The sequence below is a fragment of the Durio zibethinus genome, chromosome 16, assembly GCF_047325235.1.
Source record: "Durio zibethinus cultivar Kanyao isolate XHJ-2024 chromosome 16, ASM4732523v1, whole genome shotgun sequence".
NCBI lineage: Eukaryota > Viridiplantae > Streptophyta > Magnoliopsida > Malvales > Malvaceae > Durio > Durio zibethinus.
The window spans coordinates 3,328,627-3,349,000 of NC_143177.1; the positions used below are offsets into that span (position 1 = coordinate 3,328,627).

General features: G+C 30.3%; 2 protein-coding genes and 1 pseudogene across 3 annotated transcripts; all 3 read right to left on the reverse strand.

Moving 5' to 3' along the window:
• Window positions 1–1,183: 1,183 nt before the first annotated feature.
• Window positions 1,184–3,229, reverse strand: LOC111291557 (chlorophyllase-2-like). The gene is made up of 2 exons (XM_022883368.2): window positions 2,710–3,229; window positions 1,184–2,040 (listed from the first exon to the last, which is right to left on the reverse strand). Exons 1-2 carry the CDS (start codon window positions 2,974–2,976, stop codon window positions 1,363–1,365), a joined length of 945 nt encoding a protein of 314 aa, XP_022739103.2. The 5' UTR covers window positions 2,977–3,229; the 3' UTR covers window positions 1,184–1,362.
• A 1,414-nt stretch (window positions 3,230–4,643) lies between these two features.
• Window positions 4,644–6,816, reverse strand: LOC111291568 (uncharacterized; annotated as a pseudogene). The gene is made up of 5 exons (XR_016328579.1): window positions 6,664–6,816; window positions 5,878–5,940; window positions 5,599–5,716; window positions 5,348–5,500; window positions 4,644–5,043 (listed from the first exon to the last, which is right to left on the reverse strand). The product of XR_016328579.1 is annotated as an uncharacterized LOC111291568 (transcript).
• A 2,557-nt stretch (window positions 6,817–9,373) lies between these two features.
• LOC111298521 (chlorophyllase-2-like) lies at window positions 9,374–11,537 on the reverse strand. Its single transcript, XM_022893236.2, has 2 exons — window positions 10,995–11,537; window positions 9,374–10,323 (listed from the first exon to the last, which is right to left on the reverse strand). Exons 1-2 carry the CDS (start codon window positions 11,250–11,252, stop codon window positions 9,646–9,648), a joined length of 936 nt encoding a protein of 311 aa, XP_022748971.1. The 5' UTR covers window positions 11,253–11,537; the 3' UTR covers window positions 9,374–9,645.
• Window positions 11,538–20,374: the final 8,837 nt, after the last annotated feature.

A 20,374-nucleotide genomic window follows, 5' to 3' on the forward strand; every position in this document is an offset into this window, starting at 1 on the left:
ATGTTATATTATTGAAGGATATTTAGCATATGAGTGTATGTTATTTTGTTCTTGATATTTGAAAGATGTTGAAACAAGATTTAATAGACAATTGAGCATAAACCCTTTGGAGGAAAATGTTGACTACTATAGTATAATTAATGACATCATTGAGTTAAATTATTATGATAAGAGGCAGGTTGTCTTATTTTGGTGTGATGGAGCTTATGTGAATAGTACGATGGGTATTAAGAAAGATCAATTTAAATTTACAATCGTGAATTTTTCTCAATTAAAAATCTATTTCCTAGTAAAAAAACGTTTTTTTTTACTTCAATCAGCCATATCTATTACAAAAAATCTAGTAAATCGTGGCAAAATCAAGCACATGAAACTAAAATTTTAGTTTGTTAGAAAAGCTGAAAAAGAACAAGAGGTGAAAATGGTTTAGTGCAGAAGTGAAGATAACATGGCTGATATACTCACCAAAATATTTTTTACTTGTTTAATTTCTACGTACTTTTGTTTTTTTGCCTTGTTTATGGTATAAGAGTGCAATTTTTCTTTTCTTACCATTTCATCAGTTTATTTGTGCCTATGTACTTTCGATTTTGTTGTTGGACATGATATAATGAAAATGATTTAAACTTTACCATTTTCATTAACAAAGTCTTATGTGAAATATTTTATTTCATTAATTTTTGTATATCGATAAATTTGAAAATATAACACAAATTCTCAGATTAACATTAATATACTATTTGGTTAAATATTTTAATTTTTTTTCAATAATCAATGAAATTGAAAATACAATGATAAAAATAAAAAGTTAGTGTAAAATTCAATGAAATTGAAATATAAAAGTATAGCAACTTGATTCCAATTCGGCTCAATTATGTCTCTAACCATGACAACCGATTTAGAGCATGTTTTAATTTGCTTAAGAGAGAAAAAGACAGCCATGCCCAGTGGTGGCTAGGATTGAGGCAATGTTTTAATTATCTTCTTGACTTAGATGGTTAAAACTTATTAATTTGCTTGAAAAAAAAGATCTTACATCATCAGCTTTATCTTATTTGCAGACACTTAGATTGATTCATTACGCAAAAGAGTTTTAACATTCAACAAACATCCCTTGAATAATTTCTGAACATCGAATTGAGAGCCTTGAAGCTTGAATTAAGATAGAATTCATGGCTCATAATCATCAAAAGGCTACTACTAGCCTATATAATACATATATTTTACATATGAGAGCGCAACATGATGATAGAAGAAATGATTACATATATTTAGATTTGAATTTCAAATCTATTGAATAATCTTTTAAAGTCGACTGCATAAACCAATTGAGCAAATATTTAACCAAGCTATATTGAAGTGTTAATCAAGAAATTCAATGGTTTTAAGCTCCACCGGTGCAGTTTCATGCCCATCTCTTATAGCAATCAAGTCCGTGTTATCTCCATTTAGATAAGCTTTCATGAAAGCAACAATAACTCCTCCAACAAACCTCCTCATGGGCTCTCTAGCCTTCCCATTTTTGCACAAACAATATGATGAACGTCCTCTGATCCCTTTAGTATCATCATCCAACATATCAAGATGACCATAGTCCTTTGCAACAAAATGACAAGCCGGTTTTTTACATTCTTTAAAAAAATCTTCATGGTTAACTCCCTTGGGAGCACAAGGTGGGAACAAAGGATTTCTTTTCACTTCACCGAGGCCCGAACCGATAAACATCACTGCCATATCAAGATTAAATGAATGAGGAACATAGGTGAGTACCGGAGGAGGCGTTTGTTTCCCTTTATCCATTCCATCAACCGGGTCTACACCTATTAAGGCTGAAAACTTTAATGTAGTCATTGCTTTCTGCAGAGCCAATGCAAAAGCAACTTTGCCTCCTCGACTGTGGCCAGCAAGTCCAAGCTTGCTTAAATTTGGCTTAACATCAAGTGGAAGCAAGGCTTGGAGTGCTCCATTGGATAACCAATTGGTTATTGCAGCTGTGGACTTGATCTCATCGGTTGCATCCGGTCCAGCCACGGTATACAACTGTTGGAGTATAAATTATGAAGAAATGGGTGTGATTCAAAAGCAGAACAGCAATTGAAAATTATTACGTTGTTGATTTTGTGTTTGTTTTTGTTTTCCTATATCAACAGTAAGAAAAGCAGAATCATCAGAAATACAGAAATAATTGAATTATCTGGACCCTCTGGCTCATCTACTGCTAATCACATCACGTCATAATCAGTAATGTTGGTGCCACAATTCCCCTTTCAACGTTGAGCAAAGAAAACAGGTCAAGCTTTTCACACTTGCTTGTTTTGCCTTGTTGGCTAAGTTAAACAAGACAGTGTCAGCATGGTTTGACTGTTTGGTTGGTTACACTAGGTAATTTCACAATTCAGAATATGTGGACTACAACAACTTCAAAGAAGTTTGACCTCAAAGTGGGGAAAATTGTGGACGCTTGAAACGCAATCCATACATAAAAGGCCTCTAAATTTCTTTAATTTCCATCATGTTCATGGCTGTCAAAGTTTGAACTACTTTCCCAATTGCAGAAAAAATCAAGATTATCAGTGGGAAAATTAGAACAATCACAATTTTCTTCCGCAACTATGTACAGGAAAAAAAAGGTTAAGATCATAACACAAATAAGCTTATGCATGGGCTAGGCATAAAGAAAAGAAAGCAGATTAGCCTGTAGGCCTATACCTGAGGAGCAATGACAATGAAGCCATGGGAAGCAACATGTTGGAGAAGCTGGGAGTAGAAAGAGTTGTAAAGAAGGTAACCATGGAGGCAAATAAGTAGTGGGAATTCCCCCATTTCAGAAGGCGTGGCAATCAGAAGTGGCTTTGGGGGTGGAACAGGCAGTGAAGAAGTGGTGACTGAGTCCACCTTTTTAAGCACAGTGCTGTAGCTTCCAGACCCGAAAACATTTGTAGCAGAAGAAGTTGTCGGAGCAGACATGACTTCCATTCTTTCTTGCTTCAGCGACTTCCTTTACTTCGTTCCTATGTTTGTCTGTTGTTGTAGATTTATGCGATTAATGGGATAAGTTTCTTTTATTGTATGACATTTGGCATCCCTAGCCTCACCCTTTTGTAGCTATGTCAATGGCCTACGGAGAAGGTAGATATATATATTTTTTATTTGGAGTTGAGTAAATCCAAAGCTGGCTGAGAGTTAAACTTTGGGCCTTAATTGCATTATCTTTGTTTGGGCTTCAAAATCTAGGCGGTTGTGTTTCTCTTGGCTCAAATTTGGTTGGGAAAAAACTTGGACAAAATTATTTAGATAGAGTTCGTAAAGTTTTTATTAAAAATAATTAAATAAAATTAAAATTAAAAGTTAAAATTGATACATTAAAAAATTTTATTATATAAATTAAGTAAATTTTTAAAAAATTTTAATAAATTTTGATATATATTTTTTTAGATAAATATTTTTAATAAAAATATTAATAGAATTTTAACTTTGAATAAGTTTTGACTAAATTTAAATTATAAATAATTTTTTTATATTTTTAATCTTTACATTGAATCTTATCAATTTATCAATTTGAATTTTTTATTAAAATTTTTATTAAATTATTTTTAAATAGGAACCTTACATGCTTCACGTAAAAAAAATTTATGTAAGTTTTATCTGATTTTTTTGACAACAGAAATATCTTCCTTTTGTCTTCATGTGAGATGCAATGAATGTTTCTAACGAGAGAAACAAAGGTGAAATTTAAATAGCGTCAACGAGGAACTTGATTTGATTAATTTCTCTAATTATATACTTTAATATTTACATTGTTATTGAAGATGGGAATTACTCTTTTTAGTTTTTTTTTTTATAAGTTAATAGATAACTTATTGAAGTAAAAATTGACATTAATATTATTTATTATCATAACGTGTTTAGAGCCGTTAAATGAACAAATGGAGTTACCAATAATTTTTTTTTGATTTTATGTGATTAATCATCTATTAAGATTTTATTTTTTTAATAAAATCTTAAAATTAATTAAAATTTATTAAAAATATATATTTTTTTGAGTTTACAAAAATAGTTGGAGCTCAAATGTTGGTTATGAGTAAGAAAATATTAACATTTTCATGACGTCAATTAAAAAATAATATTAATTAATTATGTGTTATTTTTTAATTTTAATAAAAATATCTTAATTTTGATCTTTAAAAATAATTTCCTTGACTATTTTTATTTCTACTTTTGTTACTTCACTTTTTTTTTTTTTAAGATTAATCCAATTTACTTAAAAAATAAAGTTAAAACCTTGATATCTAAAAAACTCTTAAAATATTTCAATACGTTAGTAATATTATAAGAATTTTTCTTACCTAAGAGTTTATTAAGAATCACTACTTGAAATTTCTATAGAATCTCATCTTCAGAGGTTTGTATTTGTTTTTCATAAAAACAATATCATGATAATATATTGATGCACACATTTTATTTTATTTTATTTTTTTAAAATTCATTGGTTGTTTTTCATTATTACAATTTTTTTTTGGAAGGAAAGAAAAATTTTTATCATATTAAAAATTTTTTATAAATATTTCAATACATTAGTAATATTTAAAAAAGTTTTCTCACTTCGAGATTTTTAAAGTATCATACTAGGAATACCTTAAAAATGGGATAATACCATGGCTATAGCAACCTACTTCAGATAAACTCGTTAATTTTACAAAAATGAGGTTTCCAAAGGCATTAACTCAAGTTCATAAGATGAGCAAACCAGTTTTGTAAAATATCCGAGAGCACAATTGCCATTGGAACTATCCGCATAGAGGGCATTAACTAACCTCCATTTGCTCGCCCAATTTGTTCTGTTTCATGCTCATCAATCTGTTCATTATTTGCAGTTTCGGTTTCATTCCCATCCATATTTTTCTCGTCTGTAGTTTCTTCTTTATCCTTATTGTTATCTTCTTCAGCAGTTTTTTGTGTAGGAGGCTCCGGCAATACCTCTACCACCAAATTAACCAGCTCTTCTAGTTGATCTCCAAATCGCTTCTCGGACTGCTCTATTATCTGGGAAGACAAAACACTAAACGAAGTAAGGCAAGTGCCAAAGGAGACAGTTATTTGACAAACTCTTCTGCAAAGCAATTAAGCTCCAATGTCCGTATTAGGTATTATATCAAGAAAATACCACATACTATTTGGCATGAAAAAATGAACAAAATAAGAAGGAAATGCCGTGAGATGTCATACTATCAGCATAAGAGTTGAGAAACAAATTGTAGATCCTAATAAGAATGGTCATGGATGACTTGTAAAAGATAATGTTGCTCTAGCAATATTGGAATAGAAACATTGAAAAGAAAAGCTTTACCGGGTCGATTTCAACTAAGGCAGATGGTCTCAGATTGATGATATTGAGCACCTCAGCTTTTGCAAGTTTATACTTTTTGCATCTTTCCAAGAATTCATTGATGTGTTCCTTTGTTTGATTGCATGTGGCACTCTCCACCAAATAATCATAGACCTAGAACATAAGAAGAAAACCAAGCAACAGATATAGTTTCACTTTTTTAATACCATGAGAACATAAATAGGAAAGAAAATCAGCATAACAAATTCAACCTTGAATTCAGATGGTGCTATTGGAACAATAACTCTTGTAGGATCCTTTGAAGCCCCTCTAGATCGTAAAAAGTCAAGTACTTCAAAGTTGGTAAGTGCACCAGCATTAGCTTCTTTTCTGCAACATACTTAACCTTCTTACACGTTTGAAGATAAACACTTCAAGTTAAAAGAAAAGGAAAAAATGAAAAAAAAAAAAATTTGCCAACAAATTGACTGGAGAAGCTAAAGCATCAAACTTAAGGAAACAAACTAAACATTAAGAAGGGAAGCACATACATCTTCATCCTTAAGGGCACCAGAGAAGAGAAGGATCAACCAAACACGCGAAAGCAGTGTCAGCTGGATGGCAAGATCCCGCAAATATGAAAACAGAATAAAATATATGTGTGTGTGTGTGTGTGACAAAATACACCATTTTTCTAGTATTTTTCCACTTGTATTCCCAGCCTAATCAGTAACAAGTACACCAACTGCAGCAATGCAATAAATCAAACAGCATAAATAATAAAAAAACCTTGCTTAGCTTTCTAATATTCTATTGCTTATACTGATAACTGATAGGAATCGAGATGCCAAATTTTGCAATAGCCTACTGGGCATGTGATGAATGAAACACCTTCCAAAATGAACAACAATGGAACTGAGAAAGCAGAACAAGATCAATATTTCCTTGTTTAGATGTAAGTAGTAACAGTCTCGTTATATAAATTTATTATGCACAGAGACAGTAAAAACAAACTTCTTCATGCCATCATAAACGAACCAATGCACAAAAATTAAATTCCCTTCAATTAAAGTTTCTTCTTTCAATATATATAAAAGAAAAGACTGAGCTTGAAAGTTAATCACAAATACATTAACTTGAAACACACAAAGAAAAAACCAAAGAAAAAGAAATACCCAGAAGGAAATTAAACTAAAAAATAAACAAAATTGACATACCCAGAATTTTATAATCCTATGGAGTTTATTTTAGATTAAAAGAAAGTAATTATAGCAAAAAAAATTACTAAGAAGTAGAATAGTCAGCAACAAAAAGGAAAGGATTTCCTGGTAATTTACGAAAGTTAAAACCGTGAATGAAACGTCCTCATCACTGGTGGTCGGCTAGATGATTGGTGTTCGTGGCGCCGCGTACGAGGATGGCGGTGAAGTTCTTGACGATGGGGATTGTAGTTTGTAGAGCAGAAGTGGGTGGCTCTGTTTTAGGCTTTTAGTTTTAGCTGCAGAAGTGCTGGTGGAATATAGGATATCGTATAGGACATTGGGCTTGATTATAGACCCATGTTTAGTCTAATTTGGGCTTAACCAATGGACTGTTATACTCCAAAAGTAAATAAATCGAATAATTCCATTTTTTTTTTTTAGCTATGATTGATATTCGAACCGGCGAACCTCGGCTTTGGAGTCTATCTTAAACAAACATAGTGCTGAAACGAATCATATATAAACGATAGCATGCATGTATGAGATTTGTACGTGTTATTTATTTATTTTTAAAAGTGTTTGTATTTGATAAAAAAATTATTTTGTTCGTATATATTTGATTCATTTAAATAATAAATTGTTTACGTTTGATTCGTATTTAATTTAATTAAATTAAACAAATTAGCTTATAAATATTAAATAAATATATTCACAAATATTTATAAATGAATATATTTATGAATAATAAATAAATTATAATCAAATAAATTTAAACAAATAAATCCTAAATGTATATAAACGAATTTAAACAAATATAAATAAACTTTAAAATAAAATTAAAGTAAATGATAAAAATATAATTTTATTAATATTATTATATACGAACAATAAACGAATAATAAATAAACGAATTTTAAATGAATGAATTTTAAATGAATTTTAATGAGTTTGTTCACAAATATAAACTAAGAAATAAATTTCTATTTGAATTCAGTTTATTTAATAAGTAAATATAAAAATATTATTTAAAATTATTTGTTAAACTTAATAAATAAATATAAAAAAATAAAAATCGATAATGTTCACATATTATTTAAGATTATTTTTTAGTTTAATAAATAAACATAAATAAATAAAAACCGATAATATTCACAAAAAAATTCGTTGAAAACTCTGATAGTTTATGCTATAGTATTTGTTACAAATTGTAAAAAATGTGAATGTAAACAAAGGTGGTGTTTGATATTCCCTCCCACCCCTTCAGAATATAAAATGTCGCAAACCCAAGTCTTCAAACTACTGTAAGAAAGAGGGGTAAAATATATATGAGTGAAGATTCTTCAATGATACGAGTTAGAAGGGATAGAAATCTTGAAATTGCCCACACCAGCGTCACATAGCAAAACAGAAAAAAATTGAAGATTCTTACATCGCTGGCTGAGATGCAGCGAAATGGAGTGGAGGCGATAGCAACTATGGGGCTTCAATGGGAAATGGAGGCGGCGTGGTGAGGCTTCAATGGAGTACCTAGGTTTCGGCTTTAGTTGGGAAAGAAAAAGGGAAGGTTTCGTTAGGTTTCGTTTCTTCATCTATCTCAGTTAGAAGGGTATTTTGGATTTGAAATAAATGACTTTACCAAGTAACCGCAAAGTAACTTTGCATGGTTTTCACTTCAATCAACCATAACTACTGCAGAAAATCTAGTAAATCGTGGCCAAATCAAGCTCATGAAACTAAAATTTTAGTTTGTTAGAGAAGCTGAAAAGAGCAAGAGGTGAAAATGGTTTAGTGCAGGAGTGAAGATAACATGGCTGATATACTCACCAAAATATTTTTTACTTGTTTAATTTCTACGTAATTTTGTTTTTTTGCCTTGTTTGTAGTGTAAGACTGCAAAAATTCTTTTCTTAGCATTTCATCAGTAGGGATAACAACGGATCATGATGAAATTTTTATTCGTCTTAAATTCGATCTGATTTTATAATCATAAAATTTGTATCTATATTCGATCCGAAAATATTTTTATTTTTTTATATCCGAATCTGATATTATATAAATTGTATCCGATCCAATCCGAAATTAATAAAATATTATTTTTTAAATATAAATATATAAATATATATAAAAATTAAAAAATAATTAAAAATAAAATTTTACATAATATTAGATCGGGTCAGGTTTGCTTAAAATTCGAATCCGACTTGACCCAAAACCCGATTTAAAAAAGAAATTGCTCCTATAAAATTAGATCGAATCGAAACCGTTAATTCCGAGTTGGGCTACCAACCCTATTCATCAGTTTATTTTTGATTATGTACTTTCAATTTTGTTGTTGGACATGATATAATGAAAATGATTTAAAATATACTATTTTCATTAACAAAGTCTTATGTGAAATATTTTATTTCATTAATTTTTTTCTAAGATCAATAAAATTGGAAATATAACACAAATTCTCATATTAACATTGATATACCGTTTCGTTAAATATTTTAATTTCTTTTTTCTTCTTCAATAATCAACGAAATTCAAAATACAATGATAAAAAAAAAATCAGTAATAAAATTCAATGAAATTGAAATATAAAAGTATAGTAACTTAATTTCGATTCGATTCAATTACGTCTCTAACTGTAACAACTCATTTAGAACATGTTTTTATGTTAATACTTAAGAGACAAAAAAGACAGCCACGCCCAGTGATGGCTAGGATTGAAGCAATGTTTTAATTTTCTTGAATTTGATGGTTAAAACTCGTTAATTTGCTTGAAAACAAAGATTTTATATCATCAGCTTTATCTCATTTGCAGACATTTGAATTGATTCATCAAGCAAAAGAGTTTTAACATTCAACAAATATCCCTTGAATCATTTCTGAACATCAAATTGAGAGCCTTGGAGCTTGCATTAAGATAGAATTCATGACTCATAACCATCAAAGGGCTACTACTAGCCCATATACTACATATATTTTACATATGAGATCGCAACGTGATGATAGAAGAAATGATTACATATATTTAGATTTGAACTTCAAATTTATTGAATAATCTCTAATCTCTTAAAGAAGACTGTATAAATCAATTGAGCTAATATTGAACCAAGCTATATTGAAGTGTTAATCAAGAAATTCAACGGTTTTAAGCTCCACCGGTGCAGTTTCATGCCCATCTCTTATAGCAATCAAGTCAGTGTTATCTCCATTTAGATAAGCTTTCATGAAAGCAACAATAACTCCTCCAACAAATCTCCTCATGGGCTCCCTAGCCTTGCCATTTTTGCACAAACAATATGATGAACGTCCTCTGATCCCTTTAGTATCATCATCCAACATATCAAGATGACCGTAGTCCTTTGCAACAAAATGACAAGCCGGTTTTTTACATTCTTTAAAGAAATCTTCATGGTTAACTCCCTTGGGAGCACAAGGTGGGAACAAAGGATTTCTTTTCACTTCACCAAGGCCCGAACCGATAACCATCACTGCCATATCAAGATTAAATGAATGAGGAACATAGGTGAGTACCGGAGGAGGCGTTTGTTTCCCTTTATCCATTCCATCAACCGGGTCTACACCTATTAAGGCTGTAAACTTTAATGTAGTCATTGCTTTCTGCAGAGCCAATGCAAAAGCAACTTTGCCTCCTCGACTGTGGCCAGCAAGTCCAAGCTTGCTTAAATTTGGCTTAACATCAAGTGGAAGCAAGGCTTGGAGTGCTCCATTGGATAACCAATTGGTTATTGCAGCTGTGGACTTGATCTCATCGGTTGCATCCGGTCCAGCCACGGTATACAACTGTTGGAGTATAAATTATGAAGAAATGGGTGTGATTCAAAAGCAGAACGGCAATTGAAAATTATTACATTGTTGATTTTGTGTTTGTTTTTGTTTTCCTATATCAACAGTAAGAAAAGCAGAATCATCAGAAATACAGAAATAATTGAATTATCTGGACCCTCTGGCTCATCTACTGCTAATCACATCACGTCATAATCATTAATGTTGGTGCCACAATTCCCCTTTCAACGTTGAGCAAAGAAAACAGGTCAAGCTTTTCACACTTGCTTGTTTTGCCTTGTTGGCTAAGTTAAACAAGACAGTGTCAGCAAGGTTTGACTGTTTGGTGGTTACACTAGGTAATTTCACAATTCAGAATATGTGGACTACAACAACTTCAATGAAATTTGACCTCAAAGTGGGGAAAATTGTGGACCCTTGAAACACAATCCATACATAAAAGGCCTCTAAATTTCTTTAATTTCCATCATGTTCATGGCTGTCAAAGTTTGAACTACTTTCCCAATTGCAGAAAAAAATCAAGATTATCAGTGGGAAAATTAAAACAATCACAATTTTCTTCCGCAACTATGCACATGAAAAAAAGGGTTAAGATCATAACACAAATAAGCTTATGCATGGGCTAGGCATAAAGGAAAAAGAAAGCAGATTAGCCTGTAGGCCTATACCTGAGGAGCAATGACAATGAAGCCATAGGAAGCAACATGTTGGAGAAGCTGAGAGTAGAAAGAGTTGTAAAGAAGGTAACCGTGGAGGAAAACAAGTAGTGGGAATTCCCCCTTTTCAGAAGGCGTGGCAATCAGAAGTGGCTTTGGGGGTGGAACAGGCAGTGAAGAAGTGGTGACTGAGTCCACCTTTTTAAGCACAGTGCTGTAGCTTCCAGACCCGAAAACATTTGTAGCAGAAGAAGTTGCCGGAGCAGACATGACTTCCACTCTTTCTTGCTTCAGCTACTTCTTTTACTTCGTTTCTATGTTTGTTTGTTGTTGTAGATTTATGGGAGTAATGGGATAAGTTTCTTGTATTGTATGACATTTGATATCCCTTGCCTTACCCTTTTGCAGCTATGTCAATGGCCAACGAGAAGGTAGATATTTTTTTTAATTCGGCGTTGAGTAAGTCCAAAGCTGGCTAAGAGTTAAACTTTGGGCCTCGATTGCATTATCTTTGTTTGGGCTTCAAAATCTAGCCGGTTGCGTTTTTCTTGGGTCAAATTTTGTTGGAAAAATATTTATACGAAATTATTTAGTCGGAGTTAGTAAAGTTTTTATTAAAAATAATTAAATAAAATTAAAAATTAAAATCTATAAATTAAAAGATTTCATTACATAAATTAAGTGTATAAATTTTTAAAAAAATTTTAATAAATCTTGATATATATTTTTTAAATAAATATTTTTAGTAAAAATATTTATATAATTTTTATTTTTAAATAAATTTTGATTAAATTTTAATTATAAACAATATTTTTAATAATTTTTTTATATATTATTGATCTTTACATTGAACCATATCAATCTATCAGTTTGAATTTTTTATTAAAATTTTTATTAAATTATTTTTAAGTAGGAACTTTACATGCTTCACGTAAAAAATTTTATGTCAATTTTGTCTAATTTTTTTTTTACAACAAAAATATCTTCCTTTTGTCTTCATGTGAGATGCAATGCATGTTTCCAACGAGAGAAACAAAGGTAAAATTCAAATAGCGTCAACGAGGAACTTGATTTGATTCATTTATGTAATTATATACTTTAATATTTATATAGTTATTTAAGATGGAAATTACTCTTTTTAGTATTTTTTTATAAGTTAATGGATAAATTATTGAAGTGAAAATCGACATTAATATTATTTATTCTTGTAACGGTTTTGAAACCGTTAAACGAATTTAAAAATAAATAGTCAACACCAATATTTTTAGACTATATACGATTAGCCACCTATTAAGACTTTACTTTTTTAATAAAATATTAAAATTTATTAAAATAATTTTTTTGGCTTGTAAAAGCAGTTTGGGTTCAGGAGTCAGTTACGCGTGAAAAAAGATTAGCACTCTCATGACACACATTAAAAAATGGTACTAATTAATTATGTATTATCCTTTCATTTTGATAAAAATATCTCAATTTTGATCTTTAAAAATAATTCTCTTAACTATTTTTATTTCTACTTTTGTTACTTCACCTTTTTTTTATTTTTTAAAAGATTAATCCAATTTACTTAAGAAAAATAAATTAGAACCTTGATATAAAAAAAACTCTTAAAATGTTTTAGTATGTTGGTAACATTAAAAGAAATTTTTCTCACCTAGAGATTTTTTAAGAATCACTACTCAAATTTTTATGGAATCTCATCTTCAAAGGCTCGTATTTATTTTTCATAAAAACAATATCATGCATGCCATGGGAAAGATAATATATTGTTGCACACATTTTATTTTATTTTATTTTATTTTAATTCATTGGTTGTTGTTTTTCATTATTACAATTATCATTGTTATTTTTTTTGGAAGGAAAGAAAATTTTTTATCATATTAAAATTTTTTTATAAATACTCCAATACGTTAGTAATATTTAAAAAAATTTTCTCACTTATAAATTTTTAAGACATCACTACTCAGAATACCTTAAAATTTCATCATTGTGCAAAAAGTTTCTTTTCCATCATTCTTTATTATTTTCTTACTTTAATTGATTTTTATTTTATTTAATAAATTTTTAGTTAATTTTTACTTCATTTAATAAATTATTTTATTTTATTTTTTTAATTTTTTATAAACACTCAAATTCGTTGGTAGTATTTAAAAATCTCATTATAAGAAAAAAAATCATTTTTTTCTAATTTTTTATTATTAATTCTAGTTAAAACTTTTTATTTTATGGAAAAGGAAGGAAATATTTTTTATTATTATTTTATTTATTACTCTTTCAGTTTTTTGTTTTTATTTTTAAGGAAAATTTTGTATTTTTAATTTTATTTTATAACGAAACTTTAAAATTATCAAAATTTTAAACTCTTTTCTTGTATAAAAAAATGTATTTCAATACATAAAAATATTGAAAGACATAATAATAACAAGGAGATAAATTGCTAAAATAAATAAATAAATAAATAAAATAAAATAAAATAAAAATATAGAAACATAAAAAAAATGAACTGGATCGGTCAACAATCTAGGGTAGTTCGCGAATGGTCTGAAGCGATTTTTTACGGTTTAGGTCGATCTAGAGCGTTTTTAGGTAATTTAAACCGGTTCAAATATAGTTCAATACTAGTTTGATCAGACCAATCAATAAGGCTAATAGAGGCATGGGTCTTCAGGTTGGGTTGATCAGAGACACGAGTCTTTCTAGGTAAAACGATGTCATTTTATTTGTCTTTTTTTTAAACTATAAAAAAGCCTTTTTTTAAAATCATTTCTTTTTCTTCCCAAAAAAAAATTTCAACAAAAACTCTAAAAAACTTATAGCCCTCTCGTCAGTGAGCCAAAATCCAAAAAATGATCGATCATCGCCATGCTCCACTGTCACTGTGTCGGCCGTTGTTCTGGTGGTCAAAAACTCCAAAAACCACCAAAATACTCTTTTAAGCCTCTTAATTCTCGTTCTAAATCCTATCTTTCAAAAAACCCTCTCCAAATGCAAATCTGCCCTTCAAGACTTTGGTCGAAAGCTTATCCCTTTTTTTTGTTTTTTTTTGTTTGGTTTTCAGTTTTATTGTTTCTTAGCTTCTTTTTTTTTTTAGCATTGGCTCCTCGTTCCAGGGGTTGTGGATGTGGTTTTTGGTTTTTTTGTGTTTTTTTCTATTTTATTTTAGACATGTTGAGTAGAATGGTTTTTTTTATAGAGGTTTTTTTTTTTGGCAAAGATTTTCTCTGTTTTCTCTCATTTCCTCATAAGGGTGCTTAAACTATAAATTTATAGAGTTGGGAAGAGGGATGAAATCCCAAGATATCTAGGATTTTTTTGGGGTTCAAAGGTTTGTCGGAGGCCTCTTCACTGCCACAACAGCTACTGTGTTTTAGTCATCTGTTTTTTTTTTCCATTTTAGCCTTAGCCAAGTTTCTTGAAAGCTTGCCTTACCTACCATGGCTAAAAAGGGGAAAGCAAGCCACATGAAGCTTTTAGGGAAAAGGCTACGGTAGAAAGGCTCGTGGGTGCCAATGCCATGCATAACACCTACACTCACAGGTCTTTTCCTTTTTTCAATTAATTTTATTATAATTTCTTTTTTAGTTTAATAAACTAAACAAACAAAATTAAACTAAAAGCTAGATAAATTGAAAAATATGGGCCCTTACATGGGTTTTAATTTGGGCTTTGACTTTGCGTCCACTATCCATTCAATTAAAATCAAGGTCCACTTTTGATAATTTGGACAAAATTGGATATCTACAGCTGCCACTCTTTGCGCGTTATTGAGAATAAAGAATAGGGTAAAGATAAAGATAATGATTTTATTTGGAGTCAAAGGAAAAAATTTTTTTTGGTTTTTTTGAATTTTTTCTTGCTCTTTTTTATGCTCTTCTCATTAGAGGCTTGACAATTTTAAAAGCAAAATAATGAAAGGCTCTTCTCATCAAAAGTTTGACCATTTTAAAAACAAAATAATGAAAGGCTCTTCTCATCAGAGGGTTGACAACTTTAAAAATGAAATAACAAAAGGCTCTTCTATTAAATGCCTGACAACTTTTTAAAAAAAATCTAACTGAAAAGGTCATCTCATTATAGGCTTGATAATCTTAAAAATCTTATTTTAATAGAATTCAAAGATTATGTATGAAAGTCATACAAATCATGTCCAACAAGTTTTTTTCAATCAAAGGTCCACGTCTTTTGGAGAAGAATTCAATTGAAGGCTTATGACACTATTAACCCCTAGTCAACTTTCAATTTCAAAATTTAGTCTAGACTCTACATTTCTTATTTATAAAGCAGTACTATGTATTTTCAATAGTGGTAACAAGGTTCTCAAGATCATCTCTCTTTTTTTTTATACTTTTTTTTTTTTTCAACTTTCTAACATTCAGTTTTGAAATTGGCTTTTCGAAATCTTGACGGTTGAACAATCAAATTTCATTCTTTCAAACTCATGGAATATCATTTTTTTCTTTAATTTTTTTCTATTCTCATTTTTTTCATTCTTTCATGTTACCTTTGAATTCATTTTCAATGTAGTGCAAGTATTTTCAAATCAAACCTTTTGTGATCTTAATTTTAAAAGTAGTGCATCGATGTTTCCTTTATTTGTTTGAAAAAGTAACACAATAGAGAATGAGGCTAGCTAAAGAAAAGGGATATTCATTATTAAAAGATATAAAAGTATATTTTTGTGAATACAATTGGGTATTTAAGAGTAAACTATTTAGGAAGATGTTGGAAATGGGACAATTAATTTCGAAACAATGAACATTCAAAACTTTTGACATTTATCCAAAATTTCTATTTTGAAAATCTTACCATTTGATGTTCTTAATTTTCAAAACACATCAAATCGAACTTTGCCCTAGTGTGACATGATCTCTTATTGATGCAAACACACTCCTATGCCTAAGCTACCTTTTTAGGTTTTTGACTTAGGTATCCCCTTTAAACCCAAACCACCTTTTTCGAGTTTTCATTTTTTCTTTCCTATTTTTTTAACACAAAATACTTATTCATAGTATCTAAGTTGATTGGGTTTGACAATTCATCATCATCCATTTCTGTCAAAATTAATGCCCTATCCAAGAAGGCTCTTTTTACTATATATGGACCCTTCCAATTAGGCATACATTTTCCCCGATTGTCATGCTAGATTGAAAGGATTTTTCTTTAAAACCAACTCTCCTTCATGGAATTGCTTAGGTCAAACTCTTTTATCATAGGCTTGCATTATCTTTTTTTGGTACATTTAATTGTGGCAAAAAATTATTAATCTCTTTTCTCCAATAAGATTCAACTGTTCATAGTGACTTTGAACCTAGGTCGCTTCTTCTAATTCTACCTCCATCAAGATTCTTAATGAAGGATTTCCACCTTAATTGGTAGCATAGCCTCCATCCCATATACCAATAAAAACATAGTGGCTCTAATAGAAATATGGACTAAATTTCTGTAAGCATGTAGTGTAAATAGTAACTTTTCATGCCAATTTTTATTGATGTCAATAATTTTTTCTAGTATCTTCTTGATGTTCTTATTTGTAGCTTTCACAGTTTCATTCATCTTTGAAAGATATGATGTTGAATTGTGGTGTTTGATCTTAAATTGAGCACAAACTTTTTTCAATATCTTGTTGTTCAAGTTACAAGCATTATTGAAAATGATCATTTCTAGAAGCCTATAATGACATATTATCTCTTTTTTTATGAACTTACATACCACCATTCATGTCACATTAGCATAAGAGGTTGCCTCAACCTACTTTGTAAAGTAGTTGATCACTAGGAAAATGAATTGATGCCCATTCAAACCTTTTGGAGTGATAGGCCTAATCACATCCATTTCTTACATAAAAAATGACCATGGTGGTACCAAAATATGTAAAGAAATAATGGGCTTGTATCTTATCTACATAAATTTGACATTTGTGATACTTTTTGGTAAAACTAATATAATCATTCTTCATTATCAACTAGTAATAGCATGGCTTCATGATTTGTTTAGCCATCATGTGACCATTTACATAAGCCCTATAAATCCCTTAATGCACTTTTTTTATTTTTTTTTTACTTTCACAGCATCTACACATCTTAGTAGCATTTGATCTTGACTTTTCTTATATAAAATCTCCTTATCGAGAAAAAATCCCCTTGCCAAGCTTCAGATAATTCTTTTGTCATTCTTTGATGCATGCTCTGGGTACTGTCGATGTTTAACATATTGCATGATGTCGTAGTACCAAGGTCATCCATCCACCTCTTCTTTAACTCTTAAGCAATGTGCCGATGATCTATATATGTTCAATTTAATGGGTTGAATATCTGTATTTGCATTTAGCTTGAACATTGCTGTCAATATTGCCAATGCATAGGCAATCTAGTTTTTTTTTTCTAGAGGGACATGTTGGAACTGAATGTCCTTAAATTGCTTGATGAATTCGGTAATATACCTCTGGTATTGGATTAGCTTTGAGTCTTTAGTTTTTCATTCACCTTGTAAGTTGTAGATTACCAAGATTGAGTCTTCATAGACTTCTAATACTCTAATTTTTTTTTCAATTGACATTTGCAAACCCATGACGCATGCTTCATATTTTGCCAGTTATTAGTGCAGTTAAAATCTAACCTAATTGTGCTTGGATAGTAGTTTCTTTTCAGAAAAATTAAAAATTGTCCCAATTTCATGCCCTATGGCATTCAAAGCTTAATAAAAAAAACATTCTCTATGGTTTTTCGGGCTCTAACTCTTTCACTTGAAAGATAGTAATCAAGTTTTCATTAGAAAAGTCAAACTTCATGGGTTTATAAACATCAGTAGCACGATCTACGAAAAATTTTATAATTGCACTCTTTTTTATTGACCTTTATGCTATGTACACAATGTCGTATTGGGAGAGCATGACTTGTCATCTTGCTATTCTTTTTTACAAAGATAGTTTTTCAAAGACGTATTTAAGAGGATCTAGTCTTGCTATCAGCCAAGTTGTGTGATATAACATATATTTCCTAAGTCTGTGGCTCGCCCAAGCTAATGCACAATACATTTTTTCCAACTGAGAATACTTAGATTCATCTTGCTTAAGTAGTAAATGGCTTGCTCTTTTTTACTTGTTTCATTTTATTGCTCTAATACACATCCCATAAAATTATCATACACCATCAAATACAGAATCAAAGGTTTTCTTGTGACAAGTGGCACCAAAATTGATAGGTTTAATAAATATTCCTTGATTTTCTCAAAGGTGTACTAACAATCTTTATTCCATTTACTAGGGTCATATTTTTTGAGCATTTTAAAAATAGGATCAAACTTGGAAGTGAGTTAAGAAATAAAATGAGAAATGTAGTTTAATCTTTCTAAAAAATCTCTTAGTCTTTTTTATGTTTGTAAAAGGGATAACTTTTGGTTGGCACATATTTGTCAGGATCCACCTCAATTCCTTTTTCACTGGCCATGAACCTTAACAACTTTTTTGATTTAGCGCCAATATGCATTTAGCCAGGTTCAAATTGAGTTGAACTTTTACAACATTTTAAATAACTTCCTAAGATTGATTATATAGCCTTCCCCTTCACGAGACTTCACGATCATATTAACAACGTACACTTCTATCTTTTTATGCATCATATCATGAAAAAGGATAGCTATTTCTCTTTAGTAAATGATTCTAGCATTTTTTTAATCCAAAAAGTATGACTCGGTAGCAAAATGTGTCCTACATTATTATAAATATAGTTTTTTCCATAACAGTAGGGGCCATCTTAATTTAATTGTATCTTAAAAAATCATCCATGAATGAAAATGTGGAATGCTTTACTGTATTATCCACCAGAGTGTCAATGTGAGGTAATGAAAAGTTATCCTTTGGGCTTACCTTGTTTAAGTCCTGATAATCCACGCACATTCAAACTTTTTCATTTTTTTGGAGACTGGGACTATATTAGCCACCCACTCTAGGTATTTAGCTAATTTTAAGAAACCTGCATCAAATTGCTTATTCACTTCTTCTTTAATTTTCAGTAACATTTTTGGTTTCATGCATCTTAATTTTTTCTACACTGGTATGCATTCTAGTTTTCAAGGCAATCAATGTTTTACAGTATACGTGTTAAGCCCCGACATATCTTGGTATGACCAAGCAAACATGTCGACATACTCATGAAGTAGTTCTTTCAACCTTTCCCTTTCAGTACGTGAAAGTGTTGTACCTATTTTAACTTCTTTCTTGTTTTCTTCATTTCTCAAATTCACTACATCTAGAGCGTCTTCATGTGGTTCAATCAATTTTCTTTCTTGCTCTACTAGTTTTAACAAGTCATGGGTAAAATGTAATCATCTGAATTTTTTTCATTATCAAGCTCATCAACATGAATAAGATTTTCAAAGTTAAATTCTAGATTATTGTCATGGTTATTTTCATATTCATTATTTAGAGACTTGAAAAATGTATATTGAAAAAATATAGGTAGGGACAAGGGTGTGAAAAATTTAAATGACAGAAAAAAGAAACGAAAATGTATTGATTTTATTGAAATAAAAAGATAAACCCATACATAAAAACCTCTAAATGTTCTTGGGTAGAAGCATTGAGGATTTAAACTCACTACATTACTTTAAAAGGGACTCAAGGATAATTGGCAACTTTATCATTTTTTAAATGTTTAACTTGGTTCTAGGTGGGCATTGATACATAAAACACCTATTTTTCCTTAATTGCCATCTCTTCCTAATTCACTATACTGATCTTTAGCTTAAAAAAAGGCTCTTTATGTATAATATGAGTTTTTCCCTTACAATCTCTAATAACTGAGGATTGATACATCGATCTAAGTGAAAAGTATCATCAAGGTACGAGAAAACCATCTTTTTACTCTCTGGTTCATGTCTATTGAGGTGAGCCATTTTTTTTCTCTATTTTCTTAGCTATAAGTCTATTTCTTTCTGTTGTATTAGCTTTGTATCCTAACCCAAATCGTCTTAGGTTCTCAACTATCTTTGGCAGCTTCTTAATTCATTGTAAGCTCACATCTAAACCCTTTTCATAACACCATATTTTCCTAATTGTTTATTTGATCACCATCTTTGTAACCTTTGATAAGTGTGAAATTGGTACATTTGATCCTTCTCTCATGTAAGCTATATTAGCAAATTCAAAAAACTTAATAGAACACTCCAACGCCTCCTCAACAGCTTTCACATATAGAATATTTAAAGGCTTACTCACCAGTAGATCTTCCTCTCCAAAGATACACACATGTTTATTTTCAACAATGAACTTGATCTTCTAATGCAAAGAAGATGAGAAAGCACCAACCATATGAATCCATAGCCTTTCAAGCAAACAACTATATAATGGTGAAATGTTCATGACCTGAAATTCTACAGCAAATGTACATGGCTTG

Coding starts and splice junctions, on each gene's coding strand:
- LOC111291557 (XM_022883368.2), bottom strand. CDS start 2,976: ATGGAAGTCATGTCTGCTCCGACAACTTCTTCTGCTACAAATGTTTTC. Junction 2,041..2,709: donor TCATTGTCATTGCTCCTCAG/GTATAGGCCTAC, acceptor ATACTCCAACAG/TTGTATACCGTGGCTGGACC.
- LOC111298521 (XM_022893236.2), bottom strand. CDS start 11,252: ATGTCTGCTCCGGCAACTTCTTCTGCTACAAATGTTTTCGGGTCTGGA. Junction 10,324..10,994: donor TCATTGTCATTGCTCCTCAG/GTATAGGCCTAC, acceptor ATACTCCAACAG/TTGTATACCGTGGCTGGACC.